The 27303-nt window shown below is 34.6% G+C and overlaps 2 protein-coding genes across 5 annotated transcripts in view; both read left to right on the plus strand.

Moving 5' to 3' along the window:
• The window catches only part of spir (spire type actin nucleation factor), a 448013-nt gene extending 433756 nt beyond the window's left edge, over window positions 1-14257 (plus strand). Inside the window, exons 10-16 of one of the 3 annotated variants that reach the window (XM_071591594.1) lie at window positions 618-885; window positions 3651-3916; window positions 7647-7700; window positions 10020-10157; window positions 10656-10757; window positions 11775-12250; window positions 13014-14257. In XM_071591594.1, coding sequence (XP_071447695.1) covers window positions 618-885; window positions 3651-3916; window positions 7647-7700; window positions 10020-10157; window positions 10656-10757; window positions 11775-12250; window positions 13014-13203 — 1494 coding nt within the window. In that variant the 3' untranslated portion in view covers window positions 13204-14257. The remainder of the gene's footprint in view (window positions 1-617; window positions 886-3650; window positions 3917-7646; window positions 7701-10019; window positions 10158-10655; window positions 10758-11774; window positions 12251-13013) is intronic. The other 2 variants (XM_071591596.1, XM_071591595.1) reach the window with 2 other exon arrangements.
• A 3766-nt stretch (window positions 14258-18023) lies between these two features.
• Window positions 18024-27303, plus strand: part of LOC139693589 (dehydrogenase/reductase SDR family member 7) — an 11358-nt gene continuing 2078 nt past the window's right edge. The window contains exons 1-5 of one of the 2 annotated variants that reach the window (XM_071591805.1): window positions 18024-18750; window positions 18837-18986; window positions 20363-20469; window positions 20759-21004; window positions 26619-26738. In XM_071591805.1, coding sequence (XP_071447906.1) covers window positions 18606-18750; window positions 18837-18986; window positions 20363-20469; window positions 20759-21004; window positions 26619-26738 — 768 coding nt within the window. In that variant the 5' untranslated portion in view covers window positions 18024-18605. Of the gene's footprint in view, window positions 18751-18836; window positions 18987-19555; window positions 19655-20362; window positions 20470-20758; window positions 21005-26618; window positions 26739-27303 lie in introns of those variants that run through there. The other variant, XM_071591806.1, reaches the window with a different exon arrangement.

Consider the following 27303-nt stretch of genomic DNA (forward strand, 5'->3'; position numbering starts at 1 on the left):
GCAATGTTTTAATGTACCAAATTACTATATATTGTATTAATTATTACTTTCATGTATTAAAGAGTTCAGATACTGTGATGCTTACGCAATACATAGGCATGGTACCCCATTAAATTACATTTATTTACTAAAACCATTATTTGAAGTGGCAGCTTACAAAGTACCTGCAGAGTAACGATGCAATTAATTGACAATCACAGGTTTGAAGACACAGTTTTTTAAGTGCATGTAAGTGTAAGGGCATCTGCATGGTCTGTGTCAGTACCTATATGGTATGTGAATGGAGTTTCACTAGGAATTGGTGCTTTAGGGATTAATTTGAGCGTTTCAAGCAGCCAGTTCAATTATTTAATGTTGATTGCTTCCAAATTTTATTTTGGTTGATTTTATACTCATTGAAATAATAAATTATCCCCATTTATAATTCACAACCATTTGTGTTCACTCATGTAAATGATGAAAGTCCACTCAAAATAACATGAAGCAGCCATTTCAAAATTCTCCTTTCTGATTTTGGAAAAAAATATTTCTGGGTGGGAAAAATATTTCTGGATGAAAAAAATTTTTAAAATGTTGTTCATCTTTATGATTCGTGAACATCTTCTCTTGGTTTTCAGGAGGACTATGATGAAGACGATGAGGATGAGATCATTCGGCAGGTGTTGGATTCTCCACTAGATACAGACTTAAGTGATCACTCTGGATTTGGAAGGGAAAACCAAGTGGATGGGATAGAGGACAAAGCAGGAAGGACTGAGAACAAAGGAAGAACGCAACCTACACCTTGGCGACGGACAGGTATCCCTTCGATAACCAAGACAGACACGACCAACATCCCTGGCACATCTGCCTCATTGGCTGAACGAAACCGACGTATTCTTGAGTGTAGGAAGATTGTAGGGGGCAAAATTGGCCCAGACCAACACATACCCCCTATTTTGATATTTTCTTGATGTTGCTGAATATCGGTTGGCCTCTAGTAAAAAGCATGTGCCACAGTTTGAGATGCAGTACATAATTAATTTCTGGTGCATGTATTAAGCTCCTCCTTCCATTAATGTATGGCTTTCTAGCAGCAACTAATGTTCCTAGATATGACTGATAGTAATCCAGATTTTTCTTGGATTTTTATTCATTAGATAGAAAGCATATGAATTGGTGTTTAGAAGGCTTATCCTTGCCTGTGAAAATTTGATGGCATAAACATAAATGGGAATTGTCATACCAATACATATTTCATCACAATAATGGAAACTATAATAAAATTTCTCAACCTACTGCTTACATTTGTTTTGCAATTCAAGGTTTTCTGCTCAGTTTCTGATGGGCATGGAATTTATTAATGAAGTCATTAGAAACTTTTTGCATTTCTCATCATCATGTTCTCCTTTTCATTTTAGTTTAGAATTTTGTGACCAATAGTTATCTTGGAATTGCCATAATTTATGACCACAGTAGGTATTTTCATTGCAAGAAAAATTTCATTTCATATTTTCAAATTATGTCAACCATTATTTATCCATAAAAGATTATAACCCAAACCTGGCATTGTAGTGATCCTGTTTTAATGTTCTCATCTCCATGTATAAATTCAAGGCACTGAATATGTGTGACACCCTTTGTTAAATATCTGTTTCCGAGTTTTGCATGTTCATGCACTCATTCCAAAATTATTCGTGCGGATACAAACATTTTAATTCACAATTCTTTTATTATCCTTACATTTCACTTAATCACTCATTTTTTTTTAAATCTTCTGCGTTTGTATATTTTAGCATATTTTGTTTTTGATCTTTCACTGGTTATGCTATTTTGAAATGTAATATGTTGGTGAATGATGATGAAGGATGACCAAATTAGATAATATTTCCTTAAACCATACAGGGTTCCATTTATGACTTAAAAGAATCCTTTGTGGCCTAAGGAAATATTATCTAATATCGTCAGTGTAAAAAGAGGCCTTAAGGAGCTCAATTTATCCTTTCCAGTAATGATTAATTGAGCATATTTTTGTTAATATGAGGGCATACTCTGCATATATTCCTGTTGGTTTCATTACCATGTCATGGATGCAGATGCAAAATTCAGACGATAGATTCATGCAATTTTTCTTGTTATTAAGTTTCTTTCCTTGGTGGCCAGAAGTGAGCCCTCGGGTGGAATAGACTTGGGTGCACAGCATCCTCTGCATCCCTTTATTATGCACTTCCAATAGTACTCTTACACCTTTCAGATAAACTTTATGAAATTCTCTATCCTGCACCCCCATATGATATTAAATCATACCCATTAAAAATATTGTGAAATGTCAAGTTTAAATAGCGTATAAACATTGACTTTAATCAATTCAGTTATATATGAGTTTAATACCATGTCTAGTTAATGTTAGACACCCATCAAAATGTATCCTGAAGCATTCAAACATAGGTAAAATGTGGCTAACCTTTTGAAACATACTTTTTGGTAGTTTTGGAAAATGAGAATTTACCTGTTACAGAATTTATTTTACGTAATTATTCTATTCATTTGAATGAGTTTGATTATTATACGTTGTAACTTTTATAATTTCTTAATATTTTCCCAATGATAAATGATTTAAATAGTTTTTAGAATAAATATTTAAGTTTGTGTTTACACAAAATATTATAAGCCAAACGAGCTATCTTTTCATTCAAAATTGAAGTATTTCATCATTACTCTTAAGTCTTAGTATGAATGTACTTTCAATAATTTGTGTAAAATAATTGAAACTCGGACGAAAAATTGAGACACTTACATAACATCTTTACTGCCCTTTTCATATGAAAAATTGTAATTAGGTGCATTTAATTCATATCTAATATGCTCGCTTACAACATTTTCAGTAAAGACAACATTCACTTCAGTTATAAATTGGAACATAGCTTTGCAGCTTATTAAAATAATTGTTTAAACTAACAGTGGTAAACAAATTTGCTTTTCCATAATTGCCAATATGATAATATGCATTTCCATTAATCTGCCTTTTAATAAAGCTTAACTAAATAGATAATTGATGGCTGTTATAGCTAATTAGTAATCAGACAATTCTTCACTTAAAAATGAAAGGTAAAAGCAGTGTTAATTAATGTTTGATGTTTCATTGCATGCTTGGTGCACTTGTTAGGTTAGGTACCTATTTACGCTTTTTGATTTCAATTCCTAAATGAATAAATTACTTTCTTTAAGTAGGTACCTACTTTTTTCTATTTAAATGGTTTAGAAAGATTTCAGTGTGTTCTAGCATCTATGTTTGCCTGAATTTCTTTGATGGAGTAATTTTTTTAAGGTAGTTTTTATTACAATATTGGGTAATAACCAGCAATTTAATGGTTAAATGAATTGAGGATAAGTTTACTTTTTATTGGTGATAAATAAAACATTTGGCTTGAAAAATGTGTGAAAATACTTTGAACATATTTTAATGGCCTGAAAATATTTCACTAAATTTATATTTGAGCATGTAACTGACTATATTCAATACATCAATAAATAGAATCTTGGATGGATATATGCCTATCCTCAATACATTAGCATTAAACCGCTTTATGACTTACAAATTGTGAGCATTTAAGTATATTGTGTTTGTCACATTTCTCCCAATTAAAATTTATGTTCATTCTCTTCTCTAGCCTATGACCTTGCCACACAGTGTCCTACAAGGCGATCAGTGGTGCTAAACCGCAGGCATTCTATACTAGGCTGTGAGCGTGACAGCTTGAATCAACCCCATCTACGACCTAACTCAACAGCAAACTCCACCATTTCCACCTCGTCATCTTCATCAGCGGCATCAGCTGCTTCCGCTCTCAGCTTTGACAGTGAAGCTAATCTGAGCTCATTGCCACCAGAGCTTACATGTTCCAGAATCTCATTACAAGACGAATTTCTACAGTCGGTTAGTGAAGCATGCATTGAAACATCCTCCCCATATTTTTCTAAACTGCATTATGCCTGCCATTTAATATTTGCATTGCTTTGATTTTGTGTCAAAATTCCCTAATTCCCTATTCCGCCTTCGTATTTTGATGGCACCTTTGTTCTAAGCATCTCAGTTCCCATGAAGTACAAAATAAATATTATCAGAGGCGTGCAGTGTTATCCTAAGTAAATATATTTACAATGAAATAAGTAGGCTTATACTATTGAAATATTTGATGGACTAAATTTAGAAGCAACTATTGCATGTGCATTGTCATTGGTCTCTTAGATTCTAAAAATCAATGGACCAATCAGTAATGGTCCGTTTTGCATAACCCAATTTGTTTTCATGCATTTTTGATTGTGGCTTTTATTTTTATTTTATACTTAAGTTCATATTTATCACAAGAGATTTACAGCCTAAGCAGGAGGTATTTCAAAATGTAGGCATGGTTCTAGGTTATTTGTGCAAAAAGGTTAGCATACTGTATTTACCTAAATACAAGATGACTCAAATTTGAGATCCTATCTGTTTCTATTGCAGTAGTATTTCAAAGAAAATATTTTAATGTAAATTGAATGCAATTTTTGTTTTAATTCCATATATGTCCTGTTCTGCTGAGAAATTTGACCGGAATTTTTTATCTAAACAATCTAACAACGCAAATGCAATTATAAATCATTATTTTTCATAGGATATAGAATGTATCGTGTAGATCTGGGCATACCATGAAACTGGATTGATTTAAGTACTTCATATTTTTCGTTTTTTAAATAGCGTCATATTGACTTTATTAAGCCTTCATCAATGGGACAATAGGAATGTATAGATTTTGGAAAGCATTAGTAATTATGTGTAGAATGCCGGTATCCAAAGGTACCTACTAACTTACATGCATACATAAGTAAGAAGTAACTTACATGCATACATCTGTATGCTTTTTAAAAGTCATCTCTGTAAATGGTAATTTTGGGTGCATAAAATTAATAAAAATATCCTTGGCATAAAATAAAAAATGTTCAAGTGAAATAAATATTTTACAGAAAAATTTTAAAATATCCTTCAAATCTAAAATTTTAAATAAAACTTCAGTACATATATTTTTAAAAATATTATTGTTCTAAAAATTAAATGAAAAAAGTACAGCATAAAGCTTGTGGGATATTTGGCATTTTATCTTAGCAGCTGTCATTTCATCAGCATCTGGTTTGTTTGAAGTATTTTCATTTGTACGTGAGCTTTATAAGGTGCATATCTGATATTTTCATTTCAATTTTACTCTTGATGTGCTTCCATCTTTGAAAATTTTTGTTCATGCGTCAGTAAATTATTTTGTTTAGTTAGTTAAAAATTGCATGTTGGCTACAGTTATGGCCACCTTGGGCCCCATGTTTGGCACTTCTGGTTTAGATTTTGCTGTCAAATCATTATCCATGTGTACTTCCTTGTTTGGAACACACCTAAAACTAAAATATGCCTTCATATTTCACATTGGTCAGAACATTGTTAGCTATTTGCTTTTCAATGGTAATGCAAGCAGACAACTTGTTTCAGTAAATAAGTTTGGAAAAAATTCTCATCTAATCTTTGGGTGAATGCAGTATGTTCTGGTGCTTGTGAATCAAGTATATGTTGTCTAAGGCAAAGGTCATTTCAGACGTTTTCTGGTGAAGTCATCTCATTTATAGCATCCAGTAAACAGTTGAGATGAGGTTTGGATGATGAGGAGGGAATATCATTATATTATTATTTATAGAAATTATGACTTTTAGAGTGAATAATATGCCCCGAGGAATTATGGGTCTGTAGGGAAGTAGGAGGAAATGAAAAGACAGAGAGAGACAGAGGTAAAGAGCAGGTGGAACAAGATTTTAATCCAGCCTTGGAGTGTGTGGGAATAATTCTCTGCCCAAAACAAATAGAACTGTTCTGGTAGATAGCTGGGGAAAAATTCAGTTGATGTTTGTCTTTCGTTTGATTGTAATTTGGATTTTTTCACTCAATGAAGCCCTAGGTAATGAAAGTGTATTAAGTATTTTCAATATACCTTCCAACTGTATTCAAACAACTTGAACTGTAGCACTCTGATTTTTCTCAGTATCTCTCAGATGGAGATATGGTTGAAGACAGTATGTACATGTTTATAAACCTGTTTGAGTGCTATTTGAAGGCCGTAATAAGTTTTATTCAAGTAGGCATTTACTGCTACAGTACAAAAATAATGCTGAAATGACTCTCTCATTCCAGGATTAAGTTATATCTATAAGTATAATTTATAATTTTATATATATATTTTTTTATGGTAATCTACCGGTTAAGGTAGGATTTGGATGGACACAGATACTAAATAAACAATTTGTAACTCCTTACAAAACACAAAATCCAGTATCCTACTCTACATCAGGTCCCTCTTCATCTCTGAATACTTTCTTCCTCCCTTCATCCCATCCAACATCCCTATCCTGTTCCTTCCTTTTCCTCATGTGCCTAACATTCTCCCCTCTATTACAGTCTTCAACATCCCACTGCCGGTCAATACCCCCTTCATCCATTTTTCCTGTCTCCATAGGATTTCTCCTAACAAACCCCTCTCTTCGCCCACCATGCCAAGTACTTCCTCATTTGTTTTCTTCTCTGTCCATTTCACCTTCTCCATTCTTCTCCACACCCACATTTCAAAAGCCTCCAGTCTACATCTATCCTCCTGTTTCAATGACCATGTTTCCACGCCGTACATAGCTACGCGTCTTTTCTTAACATCCTTACTCAACGTCCCTATCAGCAACACCCTCCTCCTCGTGAAAACCTCTTTACCTAGAGCAATACTTCTCCTTACGTCCCTACTACATTGACCGTGTTGGTCCAAAACACTTCCAAGATACGTAAACTGTTCTACCTACTCTAGTTTTTGCCCTCCTATTTTAATGTTAAGCTTAGTCTTTTTCTTTCTAGAAAATCGCATAAGCTTTGTTTTATTGATATTGATTCTCATCCCATACCTGTCACACTGAATTTCCAATTCACTCAGCAATGCTTGCAACCCCTTGGCTGACTGACAAACTAAAGCTTGGTCATCAGCAAACCTAACTGATTTTACAAATGCCCCGCCCACTTTCATTCCAACCTCCAGTTCTTCCCATGACTCTTTAATGATTTCCTCAACATACAAGTTGAGCAACAACGGTATAATTATATATATAATACTATATATATATATATATATATATATATATATATATATATATATATATATATATATATATATATATATATATATATATAATATTGGAATGGATGGTCAGCAAAGCAATACTCAATGCAGCATTCGCAAAATATTAGGCATCATAGGTTCAAGGTTGAAATGGGATGTCATTTTAAATACATATATGGTGTTTTACATAAATTTGTATGCAAAAGCTAAAAGCTGTTAATTGAGAGCATTTAATTCTCCTATGGCAAAAAATATAATTCGCATGTGTTCAAAGCGAAGTTTTAAGGCATGAATTATCCTAATGTAGTATTTTGGTAGGTAAATGCTTGCCATTTACCCTAGAAAGTTTAATTTAAATACCCTTTAAATAAATATTATGCCTTAATAATTACCTGTAAGCTTTTTAATTTTATGCCAGTTTTTTAATTTAGTTGAAGATATTCATTGTTCTTTTCACTTATTATGTTAGCAAATGTATTAAAATTTACTTCATAGGGTACTGTAAGCAGATGCAGATTTGCAGAGAGTGATTGGGAAAAGGAAAACTGGGTAAATAATAATTTATTACAAACTCTACATTAAAATATTGTCATGAAAATAGCAGAAACAGTTTTTCCTTCTGTGGTGTCTTTAATTGGATTTGAGTACATGTATGTTTAAAAAACTAATAAATACTGTCATTAAGTGATACTGCCCTCCTCAGAAAGAGACATAAAAATCACTTCATAACCATTTATGTTATCTACCTGTTTTTAACTGTTAAACAAATGTAATGCTGTGTGTGCAAACAAAACTAATGCTTAACCCTTATTAAAACTGTAGTTATACATAAATTATAAGTGTATGGTTGAAGAAAGAGGGGTAGTGTAATACAATCCTGTATTAATGAGTGATTCTTTGCTGTATCTACTCATCTGTGATTTTTTAAATGAATTTTGACAACTTTTTCCATTGTTACGTAGAAGAAGTAGTAGAAAGTGTACATCATGTCATTTTCAGTTGAAGCTTTGTAGTGACATGTCACACAAAAGAGGATTATTCTCCAAAAATGATCACTTGTCCTAATATCCAACATTAATGAGGACAGAGGAGGGATGTAAGCTATCTCCAAGAAATCATAAGGAATATTCCAACTAAAATCTAAATTTTAAAATGTGTGGTTAATCCATATTTATGACCGATTTATAAAGAAATTTTATGCAGTTTAAAAATAAAATGGTATGGAAATGATAGCCTTTAATTTGTATCATTTTAATAGAATGCAATATTCAGCAAAAATATAAATTGATTCCAAGCTTCTGGTTATACTCCACTTATGCCCAATTGTTGGTCAGTATTTGTGTAAATATGGTACACAACAAAGATAGGAAAATAAATATGAGCGCTTATGTGCTATATTGTTTCTTTAGATGAATTCATGTTACAAAACTGCAGTCAAAAAGTTTATTTTTCTTTAACTTTGCATGCAGGCATGACAAAATTAATCTCTTGGTGTTACGATTACAGTGTTCTTAATATATAAATAAAGTGGCATGAAAGGAGAGGGTACTGACTGAAAGTGTTCAGTTAAAAATGTTGAAATCAGGAAAGCATTAATGAATTTTATAATCTTTATGGAGATGTAACTAACCAATTTAGAACTGTAAATTAGGTACATTCTAGAATGTCGTAAATAATCTTCATGCTATATCACGACATATGGAATTTGATGTTTTTTCCATAAAGAATAAATCTAATAGTAATTTTCAATTATTGGCCAAGGAAGGATTAATCAGTCATCTGAATAACTGAGAGAGGATGCAAATTTGTCAGAGTTCATTAAATTGCCAATTCACAATATCAAGTTTGCTGCCAACTTGATATTTACTTGTTTTGATGATTTGAAAATCAAATCGACTATAATTTTTTCTCTTTTCGGGTCGCATATCCATCCTGGAATTTTTTATATTCACTGACTACACTTGAATTGTGAAATTTTCTCTTTTGCCAGAACTTATTATAAGAATTTTGACTCTTTCTAAACCAAAAATTTTGATTCATGATTTTGATTCATGATTTTGAAATGTCAATGCCACTGATATGGGGTGATTCTTGATAATTATGTTCTACGCCATAAGTAGTTCAATTTAATGGCCTCTTTATGTTTTGCCATGGTATCTAGGAAATGAATAAAATGCCATCAGTAAAATGGAAAAACAATGGTGTGTAAAATTTTTCCTGACATTTTATGACCTGCAGTTAATTTCCTTTTCCACCAATTATGTCTAAGGAATGGGCCTGCTCAATAATTATAAAAGTGATTAAGTATAAGTGTGTTTAATTTAGAAGTTATGACTGTTAGAATGAGTGGAGGTGCATGTTATCAGCGTTTTAGTGACCAGCACAATATGCTCGTGTAGAATATAAACAATTCTCATTATCACACTTATACTTAGTTAGTTATAAAGAAGTTAACTGCCTGTTTGTGTACATTACAACTTGGTAACATTCCTTTTCCCTTTTTCTAATAAATATGTTTCCTTTTCTGCACTAATATTATAGATAGAAACATAGTTGGTTTTAGTAATGATTAATTCTTTCTTAGGATTTCCAATGAATGTTATGTCCTCTGTTAATTAATGTAGTTATTTTTATTCTCTGGATATTGTGTTATATTGCATACCTCCAAGTTTTAATGATTATTCATTGCAAAAATTCACTTGTAGAAACTTTGGGAATTGCACTTGGTGTGTGAGTTTAATGAATGTGGACTGTACGCCCCTGGTAATATATTAAGATCTAACACCTGTATGTAGTCTTCCCTTAAAAGGTTCCAGCCACTTCAGTTACACATGTGCTTGTAGATTTAATGAGAAATTTATTTTTCAGAAACACTGCCAGCAGGCAATGGAGTGCTTAACTCTTACCTTAGAAGAAATAGTTCATATTCGAAGTGTTTTGACTAAGGCTGAACTTGAGAGTCTCCCAGTGGAAGGTCACGTCAAAGAAGATGTTGAGAAGAGAAAGGTATTTCTTACAGTTTATTTTTATTTAGGAACAAAATGTGTGAATGCTTGGTCCATGTAATTTTCAGAAATTTGAAATTGAAACTTGGCTACTGTAACTTTAAACGAGAATTTATTTACTTCTTACCCTGATTATTAAATATAAGTGTTGCTTATAATGCTTTGGCAGTTGCTTTAAATACTTTCATGCAAATAAAAAGATTTCTTAAATGAAGAGAACGATAATACTCTGAAAAATTGGTGTCAATATAAAGTTGAAAAATCCTTTTATCCAAAAAAATGAGTCTAGTTTTTTTGATGCGTTCTTGTTCTGCAAGTTGCAATCTTAACAAAAGAAGACCACTGTTTCATTTCTGCCTTTATTCCACCTAGCATCCAAAATTTGCATAATAAATATAATTTCATACAATTGTGATTAAATTGCTGAATCTTTTATTTTAAAGGTGACTCGAAATTCATTTGCAAGCAAAATTGTGACCACAATTGATTTTTGTTTCAGGTGTGTTTCTTGTGTCTGAAAACAAGATTCAGCATATTTGGACCATGGGGGCAGAAATGCAAGATGTGCAAACGAACTGTTTGTGCCAAGTGCTACTCTAAAGTAAGTTTAATATATTATATCTCAGACAAATGATGTAATCAGTGGTAATCAACGCTAGATGTCATAATTTTAATGGGTAAAATCACTGTGCCAAATCACTTCATCCCTTCCAAAATCACATGAAATGAGCCTTACTTCACTCATAGCTTCTTTTGAGTTGCCAATAGTAAACTGAGATGACTTCCTTTTTTTTTGACTTTTCCAAGATACATATTTGTAGCTCACTCTGTGGTCTGAATCTGATTTTCTATTGATATCTATAATTAGAGAGGCAAGAAGTTTTTGTATAATGATCAATAAATCAAGGTTTAGTTGATACTTATTTTGCAGTTGAGATGGACGTTTGATTGAAAGTTGGCCTTCAAGCAGTGTTGTTGCGTGTTGAAGCATTCATACGCGCCCATAATGACTTGGGTAATTTTATAAATGCCAATTTGTACCCTATAGACCAGCAAATGTACCTTTAAATCCTCAGTCCTCCATAGTTTTTTGGGGTGATGTTCTAGGATTCATGATGAATTATTTGCATTTTAGCCCTTTTGTGTTCTTTGTTGCCAAAGACAACTTGTGTGCTAATAAATCCAGGCCATCCTATTTAAGTCATTTGGCATACATGCAAATTGATCACATAGCATGTTTTATAATTTACATGATATTTGATGCTCAGATGAATATTCCATAGGTAATTGAGGTTATTAGGAATTTCACAAAGTTATGTCTTCTTCCCTATGTATTACTTTATTTTTTCTCACTAAGTAGATATTTCCTATTTTTCTGGCCCACCCTATCTATTGATATGTACAAAGAACATGGAGTACATTATTTTTATACAACATAACTTCCAAATGAATTGCGACGATATGAATAATAATAGATTTATTACAATAAAATTGGATAAACTAAGAAAAAGCATATGATGAGAAATTTTGAGACTACAGACAGACAAGGTCACTCAAATTATTGCTCACTTTTCATCTGGCATTTTTTTTTGAGGATTTCCTTTTATATTTCTTTCAGATGCGCATCCCAACTGAGCACTTTTCTCGAGTTCCAGTATTTGCCCTAAGTCCAAATCTTTCTCCTGAGGAGGAAGAAGATGAGGATGAAGAAGAAGTCAGTGGAAAGGCAGGCCCTTCGTCAACATCTACATCTTTCCCACGCTCATTAGTGAATCGGCTCCTGGTTACAGAGCTTCCGCAAGGACTTCTCCTCCGCAGCTCTGTTGGCAGTGCCCCTTCATCACCCAACCTGTCCCGCTCACCCTTGAGCAATTCCCCACAGCACCAGCAGCATAATAATCGGCCACCTTCTGCCAGTGCTGCCATGCCACACTCAGCTTCATCTTCCTCCGCTGATCGAGACACAGGCGAAAGGAAATGTGGTGATGGTGCTGAATCCACACCTCCCAAAAATTCACACATCCTTCAAAATGGATCAGCCTCCAGTTCCCTGTCCACTTCAGTGAAGTTGACTTCAACGCCATTGCAGAGGAGGTAAGGAGCTACTTGCAATGAAGGGCTAATAGTGTTGGTAGATAGCATCCATCTCCAATCTTCACCAATTTATTACTTGATACATATTCCTCATCCTCAATGCTTAACATTTTTTTTTAATTTGCAAATGCTACAATATGGTTTACAGCCATTAGGATACTCTTTTGAATTTTTTCATGTGCTAATTTAAGTTTGTATCATAGTACAGGAATGCCTCATTTGTAATTATGTCCTGCAGATCGAATTCGATGCTACAGTACAATGAGAAATCAGGGTTGGGACAGTTAAACCTTTTCTCTCTAACTAATCTAACTTGTTTTATTAATTAAAAAAAACCAATTGCTCTGAAATTTCATCTTTATTCTTTGCTGTTTTGATACTGCTGAATTTGTGCAGTGAAATGCATAGGAGCAGCATTTATTCAGAAATTTTATTTATTTTTTTCATGAAAGTTTCAGTTTCAAGCAGTGCATAAGTTCAGAGCATGATAGTTTGCTAGTCATATAATTCGCAAATTCATGAAATTTGTAAGATCAGCATGGTCATTTTGCTTGTAACTGAGTGAAGAAAAATTCTCTGTCAAAGAAAGAATGGCTTTCTTCTGCCAGTTTGATATAATATTTTTCTAGTATTATATATATATATATATATATATATATATATATATATATATATATATATATATATATATATATATATATATATATATACATTTATTTATTTATATAATAATATTATAGTAATATTTTGCTTGTTTTCACAGGGGTCGTCTTACAAGGTCTAAAACACTGGGTAGACCAGTTGGAGTTCCACAAGCAGAGAAGTTGAAGGGACTGCAAATGAATGTCTGTCATGACTGCAAAACAATGGTCCTACACATCATCAAGACATCACGCACAAAACGAAACAATGCCATTAAAAATTTATCTCTTGACTTATCCCCAGTGTACTGAGGAGAAGAACAGGGTGTTATGTAATATGCATCCCGCAATCTAGTGTTTCCCCTCAACTCATGTAAATGCCAAGGCTTATTAAAAAATTCACCCACCCATGTGAAAGTAGGAATGCAAAAGACTATTTTTATGGACATGAAAACCTGATTTGTTTCATGTTATTTCTGAGGATTTATGTGTGTAGTTTAAAAAACAATTGTTTTACCTTTAATATTCATATTTTGTTGTACATTGAAGCATGATGGAAGCATGTCATTGTTAAAGTCCATACTCATGACCATTTCCATTATTATTTAACATTTTCACATCATTCATTTTCAAGATCTCATGTTCTACGCTGTATTGTTACATCTTTATGGTTGTAGAAATTCCTTCTTCATTATCAATGAGAGCTGCTTTTGAAGATCATCATAAAAATACATTACTGGGAAAGTAGAAATAAAAATTACTCTTGATCTGTGATATTAAATTTCTTTAAACATATTTAGCCAAGCCCATGAACCATTAATCACTCACACACTCACTATCCATATGCTCCTTTTCATGTATTTTACTTGATTAATGAAAATTAGCTCATTTAAAAATGAAACTTTTAGGCTAAAAAAAATACAACAAATTCTTGTAACTCCAAGACCCTTTCAATGTCAGGCATAACTGCTTAAATATAATGTACGTACCTAATTATCTAATGTGACCCCATGTAAAACATTCTACAGGCATAATGCCAATAAATCAAATCGTTACTGTCTTGAATAGGGCATAGTGTAGGATTCAACTGCATTGTATAACAGAGGTAATTTTTCACTGATCATATTACCGCTCGGCACTTTTATACAAATACATATGTTTTGTTAAATTATTTTTTATTGTGTTTTACACCATCCAGTGGATGATTGCAGCATTTCCAAGATGCAGATTAAACTTACATAATACCTGAATATTTGTTAAATTTTACAGCTAATGATTAATTTATCCCAAGTGAATTAATAAAATTATGCAGATGAATCTTTGTCAAGAGAGTGTGTGAGTTTTTGTCAATAAATGTTGAAATTTATTATGTATGTGATATTTTTCACTTCTCCCTAATTGAATGAATGATAATGAAATGAATGAGTGAATGTTTGCAGCATCCTAGACTATCACCCAATAATAGAATGAATCATTTAAAATGAGACCAATTACTTCGGTTAATCATGGCCGAGAATTATATAAAGACAGCCACACTAGCCTAGATGGAAAAACAAAAGTTACCCTGAAAATTTCCTGTTAAAACAATCATCCTTTATTTACCAGGATTTTAAGTGGGACATTCAAGAAAACTATCCCCTTCCCACTTAAGACCCACCTATTATAGCATTTGAATGTTTCTCCGTGATAAGCACTAGTTTTCTAATCAGCTGATTTGAGAAAATTGAAAAATGTTCCGCGGGTTACGTGTATTTGATTTTCCATGTTTGGTGGCGTTATGTTGGTACTTATGTCTCTCACTTATGCCGAAAGGTTCGGCCATTTTGAAGATTCAGTTGATTGCTGGCGGCTGTTTGGCTTGGAAGAGCCTTGGCTTGTCTCCGATATTTGCCTGCTCCAAAAAATAGATCAAAGAATCTGTACCAAATTTTTTGTGAAAAACGAAATTAAGTGCGCATTCTAAATGTTGGCTGTGGCATATGAAGAAGCTACCTTGGACCAAAACAATTTTTATCGGTGGTACAAATTGTTCTCCGAGGGCCGAGAAGATGTGAAAAATGAAGAACGTGCCGGACGCCCGAGCACGTCAACAACAGACGAAAACATTTATGAAGTGAAGAAAATAGTGTTGGCCAATCGTCGAATCACCGTTAGAGAAGTTGCTGAGAACCTAAACATATCGATTGGCTCGTTTCATTCGATTTTTACCAATGATTTGGAAAGGACACTGGTCGCCGCGAAATTCGTACCAAAATTGCTCAATTTCGACTAAAAACAGCAACGCATTAATATTGCTGATGGACTTGCATTGAACTCTGTCCGCGACGACCCCAGAGGGTCGTCGCGGACAGAGGGTCATAACTGGTGACGAATCATAGGTTTATGGTTATGACGTGGAAACTAAAGCTCAATCATCCCCATGGAAGCTGCAGCACGAGCCAAGACCGGAAAAAGCACGCCAAGTTCAAGTTTGGTCGAATGTGAACGTTTTGCTTACAGTTTTCTTCGATTGCAGGGGCGTGGTGCATCATGAGTTTTTGTCACAGGGTAGAACGGTAAATAAGGAATATTACCAGAAAGCAATTTGACCGAAGCAATCCGCCACAAACGCCCGGAGTTTTGGAGGAAAAAAATTGGGTTTTGCACCATGACAACGTACCTGCTCACACATCGTTACTTCTGCGCGAATTTTGGCCAAAAACAACACACTGATGACGCCGCAGCCACCGTATCCCCCAGTGACATTTCCTCGTCCTCTAAACTGAAGATGCACATGAAAGGACGACGACGATTGACGAGATAAAGACTGCATTGAAGGAGGAGCTGAACAAGATCACAAAAATGATTGTTTGAAGTGCTTCGAGGATTGGAAAAAACATTGGCACAAGTGTATAATATCTAATGGGGATAACTTTGAAGGGGACAAAATAGATATTCATGAATAAATAAATAATTTTTGGAAAAACACAAAAGTCGTGATACTTTTTGAACAGACCTCGTGTTCATTCCATCTCTCTGGTATCTTTCCTGAGTCAACCATTTTCTTACTCGAATTATATCTAACTGTTAGCACAGATCTTCCCTTCTTACTTTCCGATAAGGATTTAACCTTGCTGTCTAGCGCACCAATTTCACCCTTCCTCTGAAAACTTTCCCTACCCTCGCACTGCGTATTCCACTATGCTTCTTTTTCTTTATTTGTTGCCCGTATAAATTTAATATTTAACTCTTTGTACTTAATTTTGCCTATCTCTGTGTTTACATTCTTCCATTTTCTTCTCTCATCTATCTGTGTAATCATCTAATCCGTGTACTATGGTTTTCTTGTCCTTTCCCATTAACGGTTCCTATTACGTCCAGGTTGTGGTCTCAGGCGAATATTAAATAATATATATAAGTAAATATAGTCGAGTAGAAATAGGTCCAGGGTGCGGCAGCATAACTGCTGATTTGAAGAGTCAATAAAATAGAAAGATATTATCGCAATAATTTTATTTATTAATCATCATTTGCAGCCTTACAAATTTCAGCTCATGCTGTTTTTAAAAATTGTATCCGGCAAGTGGCGATATACTGATTTACCCGAATTCTGAAATTTCTAAAAATTACTACAGTTTGGCGAATATTGTCCTTCATTTGACCAAGACGAGCGGTGTACGCGATGGATTTCAGATATACCAATTGATCAAAGTCGCAAGGGGTTAAATCGTGTGAGTGCGCCGACCACTGAAGATCGCCTCTCAAAGAGATCAGGCGCCAGGGAAAATGTTCCTGCAAACACGTCATTGCGGTTCACATCGAGTGTGCCATGGCTCCTCCAAAAACGACGCAATCATGACATCCATTTCGTAAAGATTTTGTGGGAAAAAATATTCGATCATTTTCACACAATTCACTGTAACTTCAACCTCTTTCTTTCCAAAAAAAATAGGGACTAATAATCCCGATACTTGGCAGAGAACACTAAACGCGTTCACTTTGAAGTGCTCTGGGATTTTTATAATAGGCTCGACAAAGAAGAGCACAATCGCGTCATCTGTCAAAGTTTCAAGGACCGCTTCACTGCATTTTACCGGGCAGAAAAATCACATACAGTGGTTTCTTACACCAAAGCCAACTTGTAAGGATGAAAGTGGAGGCCATCATGAAATATTCGCCTCGCAGAGCAATCAGAAATTCCAAGGGCAGTTGCGAGCTTGCGTGCAGAGCGCCGAAGAGGTAGTACAAAAGTATGCCTTACGTTTTGGGCTGATCTCGCGGGCCGCTCTACCCCTGATCTTCCCCTTTCCACATTTCCATTTTCCCTGAATATGTTTACCCACATTACAATCGATTGCCGGCCAGGAACAGGAGTTCGGGCGGCAATATTGAATCGCCCGCACAATGCTTGCTGCGTGGAGACGATCGAGCTATCGTTAAAAAAGTAAGCCTCTACAGCAAACGCGCTGCCAAATAACGTTATTTGCCCACATTCAATTTTACCTTTGCCAAGCAGGTGCTTTTCTAAGCACACTTGGAATCAAAACAACAAAAATTTGCAGCCATGAACCTTTAACAAAATAGAGATTCTTACTGAGTTATATTTAAGAAACTAAATGATAAACACAATTTAATCACTTTATTTCAACAACAATGCATTTCTTATCAAATTTTCCTTCATCTGTGTTTTTTATGAACCCAACTTTTAATAGCGCAGTTTGCATTTGCTCAGCTAATGCACCCGCAGAAATGTTCTTCACGGCAAAAATGATGAATAGAAGGTTACTCTGAAGAGGATTTAATGTGAATAATAACCATTTTATTCCTTGGCACGACTATTATAAACATTTCGGAACATATACCTAAATAAATGTAAAAATCCGACAGCTAAATGTTAATAGCTAACAGATTTTGTAGCATACAATCTAAAATTTATATTCATTTTGGTACTACTATATTTGATTTATCATCAGCATCTCATGATACAACATCTATTGGATTCAGCCCATTATTATTTTTTCAAGGAAAACATGTAGCTGCAAGATATGACCTTCAACGACCGCATAACACACAACACGCCGTTTTCCCTGGCAACACAGCTTAAAACGTGCGGGCAATACATTTCGACCTTCACTTTAAAGAAGAGGAGTTTCAGGATGAGACTCCAACAGATAACGATGTAAAGTTACTTCACTGCTTTCCCAAACGACAGTAAAATGGATTACTCTAACGACTAATGGAAAGCGATATAAAATACTTTGGAATGAGAAGCCCTTTTACGAAGATTGACCATATTATTCACGAACTTTTCTGAATGTCTTTATCTTTTTGTGGAGTACGACAGTTATTAAGCGATAATGCAAATCACGAAACATAAAAAACTACTTTATTTCTAGTGAAGCAAGCATTCTGCACGAATTTAAGTTTTATCTTCCGGCTTCCAGATGTACTGGTGTAACCGGTTTGAAACGGAAGGTTTTGGATACTGAGGATGGTCGATAATAACCTTGGTGTTGTTAGCCTTGGTTTTCATCTTTCACTTTTTACCCTTAATCGCTGTTGACTGTTTCAACATTGAGCGGTATCAACCGCAGCCTGTCAGAGTGATTCCGACCCGCAGTTCGTGAAAGACCCTGTGAATAGTCTGATGGTGAATATTATTGCTATTGTGGATATTCAAGAAAGTGTGAACTGTCACTGTGGTACCTGTGTATCGGAGATTACTCATTTGTGAAATGGTTATTTCATTCGTGACGATGGATATATTTTCATTCGTCGGAATTGCTATCCTGTGTTATCTATTAATATACATTGTTCTACTTAGCTTCTTGGATCGTGATCTTGGTTTGGCATGGGCAGAAAAATTAGGGAAATCAATAGGTAAGTGGAGTTGATAGGTGAAGAAGTATGCGTGTGTACCTTGGATTGTGTTGATCTTTACGTATAAATTTTAATCCTCATTTAAGGTTCGTTGAAGGGAAAAGTCATATGGATTACTGGTGCATCCAGCGGCATCGGCGAAGCTATAGCAGTAACATTGTCAAAACACGGGGCCCGAATCGTGATTTCAGCTCGTCGGGAGTATGAGCTCGAACGAGTAAAAAGTCGTTGTTTAGGTAAGAAATATAGGTCGGAGTTCTGAAACTCTCATCTATTTCAGCTTCGCAACCATTGCTAAGTATTCATCAATGTATATTTCCCCAATATATGTCACCAACCTTATTTTTTATCATGCAGCTTAGTGAATGCTAAACATTTAGTGTAAATAAAAAGTATAGTTTTTAGGATTTGTTAAGTATGTATGAACTAATTTCTTTTCTCTCATTTTCATGTGTATTTTAAGTAACATCTTCAACTTGCAGTACCTACTTATTGATATAAGGCAACTTTGACTCGGCATCCAAAAGAAATTAAAGCTTTAAATCACCATATTCTCCTCAATTTTAACGAAAACAAGCGTATGTCATACAATGTCATTCATATTAATTAGCGCCTCATAAGATGCCCTTCAGTGTTGTTTGCGTGATGGTGACTGACCGTATGTGATCAGTTCCATTTGAAAACAGGTGCTAGGGTTAGAAATGGAAATAATCGTAATTCGTGTGAAAAAAATCATTACTGTTGTGTATTTGTGACCAGTAAGTACTGTTGATAATGCTGAAATAAGTACGATTTCATAGAGTAATGGCCCAGAAGGAAGATAAAGAAAAAGAAAAAGTGGAAGTAAAGGTGAAAATTGACCACCGATAGCGAATCATGTTCAATGTATCAACTTCTGTTGCAGGTGAGCACAGCTCATTTTAACAGCTTAAAATTCAGATTCCAAAGTTAAGGCCAAAAAAGAGACAATAAGGATGCGATATTGTGCCTAATTATATTCCAGCCTCTTTGGTAATATTTTATGAACTCATACAGATAGTATCAGTAGAGGCCTTTCTTTCATTCTCCAAGTAAATCTCAAATTATTTATATTCCTTATGTATGTATCATGTATTTTTTTTATCCTCAAATTTGTTTTGACAACGTAAATGGTGAATTGGAACTGATCTTGCAACTAGCTTCTGGGAATGCAGTTTAGATTTACCCTAATAATCTTTTATCCTCTTTCAAAAAGAAGTATTGAATATTTTATTAAATGGGTAGAACTTTTAGATGTCTGGGGAAGTTAGCATAAAGAAATAGGGATTTCATTCCATTAAGGAAATTGTGACAACTGTGAATATTTTTTCCAAAAAATACTTATACCTGAATTCAAAACATTTCAAGTACAATATTGTCAAACTTAGGATAGTTACATAACAGTGCAGGAGGAAGGTCACATTGCTATGGTATTTAAAATGAAAAATTGAAGTTGAAAAAGACTCCTTAAGCTATGCATGATATGTAATATGTGCATGCCACTTGTAATCGATACATCATAGAGCATTTTAAGTTAAATATTTAGAATTACTTTGAACTTGTCTGTGAAACTCTGCCAAATTTTATGTTATAGATGAAGGAAAAGGAAAGAGTGATGATATTTTTGTTCTTCCCATGGATGTGACAAATTTAGAGTCGCACCAAGCATGTTTTGATAAAGTCATTGCTGAGTTTGGGCAGGTAAGAAATGTTTTATTTTTTAATTTATGAGTACATTTAAAATGTCTTTTTTATTGTTTTAATGTTAAAATAATCTGGATTACATAATAGCAGCCAATACTGTGATTTTTATTTCATTTCTTTCGAAATTGCTTAGTAATGGCTTAATAGTTGAACTCGATTTGCTTTATGGGATTTTAGATGTATTCTAAAGCTGCTGCATCTTAAACTGTACACCATTGGTAATTTCAGGCGATGGAGTAATTGTCTTATTTTTATCTTCTAAAGTAAATTTTTTTCCTCTGTTTAGCTTGACATCCTGGTCAACAATGCTGGCCGCTCTCAAAGAGCTAACTGGGAGGAGATTGAGACACAAGTTGATCAGGAAATGTTCAATCTCAATGTGCTTTCTGTTATATCTCTCACCCGTGTTGCTGTTCGATATTTCATGGCAAGAGAAGAGGGTGGAGGCCATGTAGCTGTGACATCGTCAGTTGCTGGCCTTTTTGGCGTTCCATTCTCTGGGTCTTATACTGGAGCAAAACATGCAATTCATGTAAGTTGTAGAGAGAATTCATATACTTTGTGTCTGATAGGCTAAGATAAAATTGCTTGATTAATGAAGCGGTCAGATTGATGTTTCAAATTTATGTGGTACTTCAATTAATAATGTACAGAATATAGTCCCTTTTCTATGAATTGTGAAAAGCATGCATATGGAATCAATATGCTGTAGAAAACCTTATTTACACTACTCTAGGGATCCCAGAAAACAGTGTAAATTGAGGGAAAATGCTAATCATGGGAAAAGGAGAATTTCCACTTTTACATGCTTAATTACTGTATTAAGGTAAAAGTAAGAGACATGCATAAACTGGAAAAGAGCAGGATTATTATTTACCTCTTAAACGTTAGCTCTCCTCATTTATTCATGCATGATAACTGAAAATAAAAATAAAACACATTAAGTATCTTGGATCCATAAAATATTAAAAAATAATTATTTTCTCCTTCCTTAGAACTTGAAATGATAAATTATGAGTTCATCATATTGCACAAAATCAAGAAAAAAATACAGGAACAATTTCATCAAAATGCACTTTACATGCCAGTGGACCCTACAAATAAATAATATAATATCAAGTTCTGAATACAAAAAGATGATGTTTTAAGCATAAGAAAGAATGAAGATGGTTGAGTCTTTTCATTTTTATTTGTTATTGGGAACTATTAATGATTAATATGATTATTTAACAAAAAGTCTGATATTTTCAACTGTTTGAATTTCATCTGCCTATTGATATCATGTACACTATTTTCAATTTTATGCAGTTTCTCAAACATTTGCTATAGCAGTAACATTAGCTATTGCAGTAACGTTTGCTACAGTCATTATCACCCTCAGAGTGTAAGAGGATGCCTCAATAGCTAAACTAACTGGCTAAAGCACTCGGCCGGACAAAGAGGTATCTGGGGGTCAAATCGTTGTCGAGAGAGATTTTTACCCACTGAAATTGTTGCATTGTACCTGATAAGTTATTGCTTTTAATGTAAATGGCAAACACTGTGTCTTTGAATGAATCTAGTGGAGCCTCTTTATCCTCTTGGTCCCCGTCATCCTCACCTCAAAAAATGTCAACACCTCTGTTATCACATCAAAAGAATCTAATTTGGCACATTCCAGCAATGTACAATTTTCGTATAGGAGATTCCAGTCATTGTCATTAGTATCATAATCATCATCATGAATTACTTCAACTGGAATATCTTCATCACAATCAGCATAAAATCCTGCCTTCCTAAATCAGTGGTCTAATTTAAATTCCTTAATTTGCTTAACCCCTCAAGCTGGTATAGGTATTTAAATGCTTGGATCTCACTTGCGGTATTTAAGTTATCTAAATTCTCTCCCTGTTGCAGCGTTGTTGAAAATAATTAATATCTTTTTAAATATTTATTCTGGAATTTAAAAAAAAATTACCTTATGTTAAATTGCTTATACTATACGATAAAAATTTTACTTACTTTATATTTTATATTTTCACTTATTTATTCACCTTTAAGTTTCGAACCTCCGTTCTAACAGTTCAGTTTTGTGAGATATAATTTGAAGCAATCCTCTAAAAATGGGCCTGCATTGCAGGCGGGGCACCAATACACTGTATCTCTCCTTTTACATCGTACGGAGCACACCTGACATCTTCTTTGAGGCCCGGACTTCTTCCCGGTCGGCCATATCTTTTCAATGAAGTGCCTACTGACCAAAACTTCCTCACATGAACTTGCACTTTCACATCCAATACTCACTTCTCTTTCTCCGTCCAGGTGTTCAACTAAATTCTCTATATTATCTTCACTCAAATAAGAGTAGTAGTCTACCGGCTAGGTAGGTAGTAGTAGTGTTAGTAGTTATTAGGGGAGGTGACTGATAGCTGAGGTCATTTGTGTCATTGGGGATGGATGGGAATGAAGGATAGGTGGAGGGAAACCCAGTGTCTGCATTAACCTACCCCTAATGAAAGGCACCATGGGGTCCACAGTTTAATGTCCCATCTGACGGACGCCATGCTCTCTTAAAGTGCTTTCCACATAGCATCTCAAGGAGGGATCGTGATACCACTGAAAAATATCTGCTGCCTTTGGGATTCGAACCTGGGCCCTCTGGGTGGGAAGTAGATTAGCCACCACACCATCCGGATCCCCATAGTGCATCCAGTACATTAAATTTGATTGCATTTATATTTCTGTCACAATCATGCAGAGAGATCAATTTCCGTACAATCGTTCTTTGGAAATGTGTGCTTTTAATGAGTGAATTGAACCTAAATCCCATGGTTGCTGCCCACTGCCATTGTTATTTTCAGGAAAAAATATTATTTCTGTGGTAATCCATACTTTGGAATTTGCTATGTATCTAGTGGGCAAAGTTTACAAATGCTTAATCACCCAGGGTTCTTTGATTAACCAACCGCGAGTGGCTGAAGTTTCTCATTTCCATCTGCATTTGTGATTAATAAGACAGTAAGTGTTTATTTTCTCAGCACCAATCAATCAGTTCTTATTGAAAACTGAAAGACCATGTTCTGATGGAAGTATTACCTTTCCTGACCAATCTTCAAAAGTGTTGATGGAATTGTGAATAGATTCAACTGAAACTATTATTTGTTTATCTCTACCTCCCAAAAAAATTCTCAAGTTTTGGAAAACTCGATCACAGAAAAAACTTAAGAAATCGACCACTTTCCTGAGAGGGTAAATACTAGACTTTAACTGAGGACTAGGAGTGAAAAGGACAGTGCTCGCAGATGGCTATCAATGAAAACACTGCCAGGAGTAGGGTATACAGTTAGGGGGCCTGAGGTGGTCACTTGCCACTAGAGGATTGTCAGCATGACCACTGGAGGTGACCACCAGTGCAGAAAGTGGTAATAGTGGCTGGAGAGACATCACCTACAAAAGGTATCTTCCTGTTTTCAATGCCTAATTGAAAGTAACATCGAATCTAAAAAAGTTTAAGGAGAGTTTTACCCAATGACACTGGATGGGGAGTTTGCCAACAGGCACAATCCTTGTGAGATCATGAAAAATCTGTCATTAGGAGTTAATAATGTGTTTTAATTACATTAAATATTCATCGGATATTTTATCATGTAATGCTGAAGTTATTTTATCCCAACAGTTTTTAATTAAATGAGTAATATAAAACGGGATCAGGATTGGTGCGGGGGCTAGTGTACTGGCTTCCCACCTTGAGGGCGCGGGTTCAAATCCCGGCGGTGTTGAATATTTTTCAGAGGTATCTCGATCCCTACTTGAGGTGCTTTGTGGAGGGCACTTTGAGTGAGTACGCCGTCCGTCGGATGGGACGTTAAACTGTGGACCCCTTGGCGCCTTTCGTAAAGAGTAGGCTAATGCTGACACCGGGTTTCTCTCTACCCTTCATCCTTTCCCATCCATCCCCTATGGCGCAAATAACCTCAGCTGTTGGTCGCCTCACCTAAATACTACTACTGTAATATAAAACTCTACAGAAATATGCATAACCAAATGGGATACTAAGGAAATAATTGCCGTAAGTTGGTATATCATGGATTCAGTTCATGATATTTTGGAAATATAAATGTAGGTGTACATGTTGCTCTCTATAAGGAGTCCTTTTTCCAGGGCACTACTTGTGATCCCAACAGTAAAATAGAATAATCAGGCAGAATTCTTAAAATGAAATATTCCCTTCTGTGTTCAAACTAAGTAATCGCAATTTCAGTTAATGTCCGGCTGGTTTCCTGCCTTTGGTGGCATGTGGATTTATTTATTTTAGAATTACGTTGCAATTAGGCGATTTTCCTGGTGGCAACGGTCAAGTTTAGTCAAAAATAACTCTTATAATGAAAATTACATACATACACGCACTAGAAAAACAGATAAGAGACAAAATATTCTTACATACAATGACACTTCCACATCACAGACAAACAATATTTTAATAACTACAATGAAATTTATTACCCAGTGGCTGTGGATGGATTACCCAGTGGATGTTAGATATTGAATCAGTGAGACTGTAATATTGCATTTCTTGCAGAAAAAAATGATGGGGGATAAAAGAGGAATTCTCGTCATAATTTTTTTAAATGATAATAACTGATTTTCCATAGAATTTTCCTCTTAAAAATATACCAGCTTAATTAATTTTATTAGGAGTAGTCTACCGGCTAGGTTAGGTGTTTGATAGACCCTGGTACTACATGCTACTGTGCTTCACCCCAACTAAAATGACCGGAAATATCCATAAATCCCCTACCACAAATTACAATCATTCATTCACTAGCTCTGTATATTTTCTACCTCCCTTAGATTCATCCAAAAATGCCTATTCTTTTCCTTCCTTTGCCAAACTTTCACAGCATTTTCCCCTCTACTCTTCAGCATTCCATTGCCTTTTAGTATCTCCTATATCTTCTTCATATTTTCCCCAACATCCACTTCTCTTCTCCTGTCATGCCAGAATTTCATTTTTGTTTTCCTCTCTGTCTATTTTATTTTGTCCATTCTCTACATGCCAATCACAAAAGCCTCCAATTCATGTTTATCGTCTTGACTCAACAACCCAAGTTTCTGAATCATCAAAAAAAACTACACTCCATAGTTATCAATGGTCTCTGCTTTACATGTTTACTTAGGGTATCAGTCATTAACTCACTGCTCTTCCTGAAGTCTTACTTGCATAACACAATTCTTCTTCTTATGTCTTCATTACTTTGCTACCCTCCTCAAAAACATTCTATAAAAAGCTGAACTGTTCCACTTATTCTAGTTTATGTCCTCAAGCTTCAATTGTTATCCCAGCCCTCCAATTTCTTGTTAATCCAAATGCATACCTTCATTTTCTTATAATTAATTCTCATCCTATGCCTATCACACTGATTCAGCAATATCCTAAGAAATGATGACCGACTGACTGACTAACTAATCCTTGATCATCAATAAATTTAACAGATTTGAAGATTTCCTCACCTGCTTTACATGTTTACTTAGGGTATCAGTCATTAACTCACTGCTCTTCCTGAAGTCTTACTTGCATAACACAATTCTTCTTCTTATGTCTTCATTACTTTGCTACCCTCCTCAAAAACATTCTATAAAAAGCTGAACTGTTCCACTTATTCTAGTTTATGTCCTCAAGCTTCAATTGTTATCCCAGCCCTCCAATTTCTTGTTAATCCAAATGCATACCTTCATTTTCTTATAATTAATTCTCATCCTATGCCTATCACACTGATTCAGCAATATCCTAAGAAATGATGACCGACTGACTGACTAACTAATCCTTGATCATCAATAAATTTAACAGATTTGAAGATTTCCTCACCGAATATTAGTGTGTGATTATGTATAAGTTTTTTTTGCCAAACAGCCATGAAGTACCTAAAAATATATTTTATCCTTGTATTAAATTACTTAAATTTCACTGCTTGGCTAATGAAGTCGAAACAAAACTACTAGGTCAATTGGTAAAATGCATAAAATGTTTCATATAAAAGTAAAAAAATTACCAAACAACATGTCAACATCACTATCATCAAAGAATCTCTATAAAGCTGTTGAACATAATTATATATAATAATGACAAAATCAAATTTAAGCCCAGTTGTAATCCTCAATTTTTACAGGGATATTTTGATAGTCTCCGAATGGAAAAGATGCATCACGGACTCACCGTCAGCATTCTCTGCCCTGGTCCAGTTCTCACCAACTTTTTATCGGAAAGTTTTACAGCAAAACCTGGTGAAGTAAGTATCTTGATATTTCATGTTTTATAGTTTAAAAGTTACTTTCAGAATATTTTGGAGCTAAGTATTTCACTAGTTTTCTAATGAAGTACATATCCACCGTTAAAATTCAATGAACAAAACCACCCTACCCAGCTTGTTTTGTTGGAAAAAATGATTCCATTTTTTGAGAAATCTAGAATATTTTCAGTTTGATGCCTGTATTTCAATTTCATTCTCTTTTGGCAGTTTCTTTCTTTGTTATTTTATTTATTCGTGGCAGTTTTTCATAAGTTTACTTATGGATGGGAAACTTTTATTGACCCAAGTTACAGATTTACAGGTTTCAGTGCTATAGTATCATCATCAGGTGAGGCAAAGGAACAACACCTAGCAATGCTACTATTTTTCACTCACCAAGGAGGGGTAGAAAAAGAGATTGAATAAGAAGAGATGAAAATTAGTGTATAGGAGGGGTTTATATTTAATTGTTGCAAGGATGGGGAAAGAGGCAGGATACAAGTATTCATTTACAATGGTTACTTTGGGGTCACCTATTCTATTTAACATTTTTACTTGTTCTATA

This window comes from Hetaerina americana, unplaced genomic scaffold, assembly GCF_022747635.1.
Source record: "Hetaerina americana unplaced genomic scaffold, ioHetAmer1.1.p SCAF_5, whole genome shotgun sequence".
Classification (NCBI taxonomy): Eukaryota; Metazoa; Arthropoda; class Insecta; order Odonata; family Calopterygidae; genus Hetaerina; species Hetaerina americana.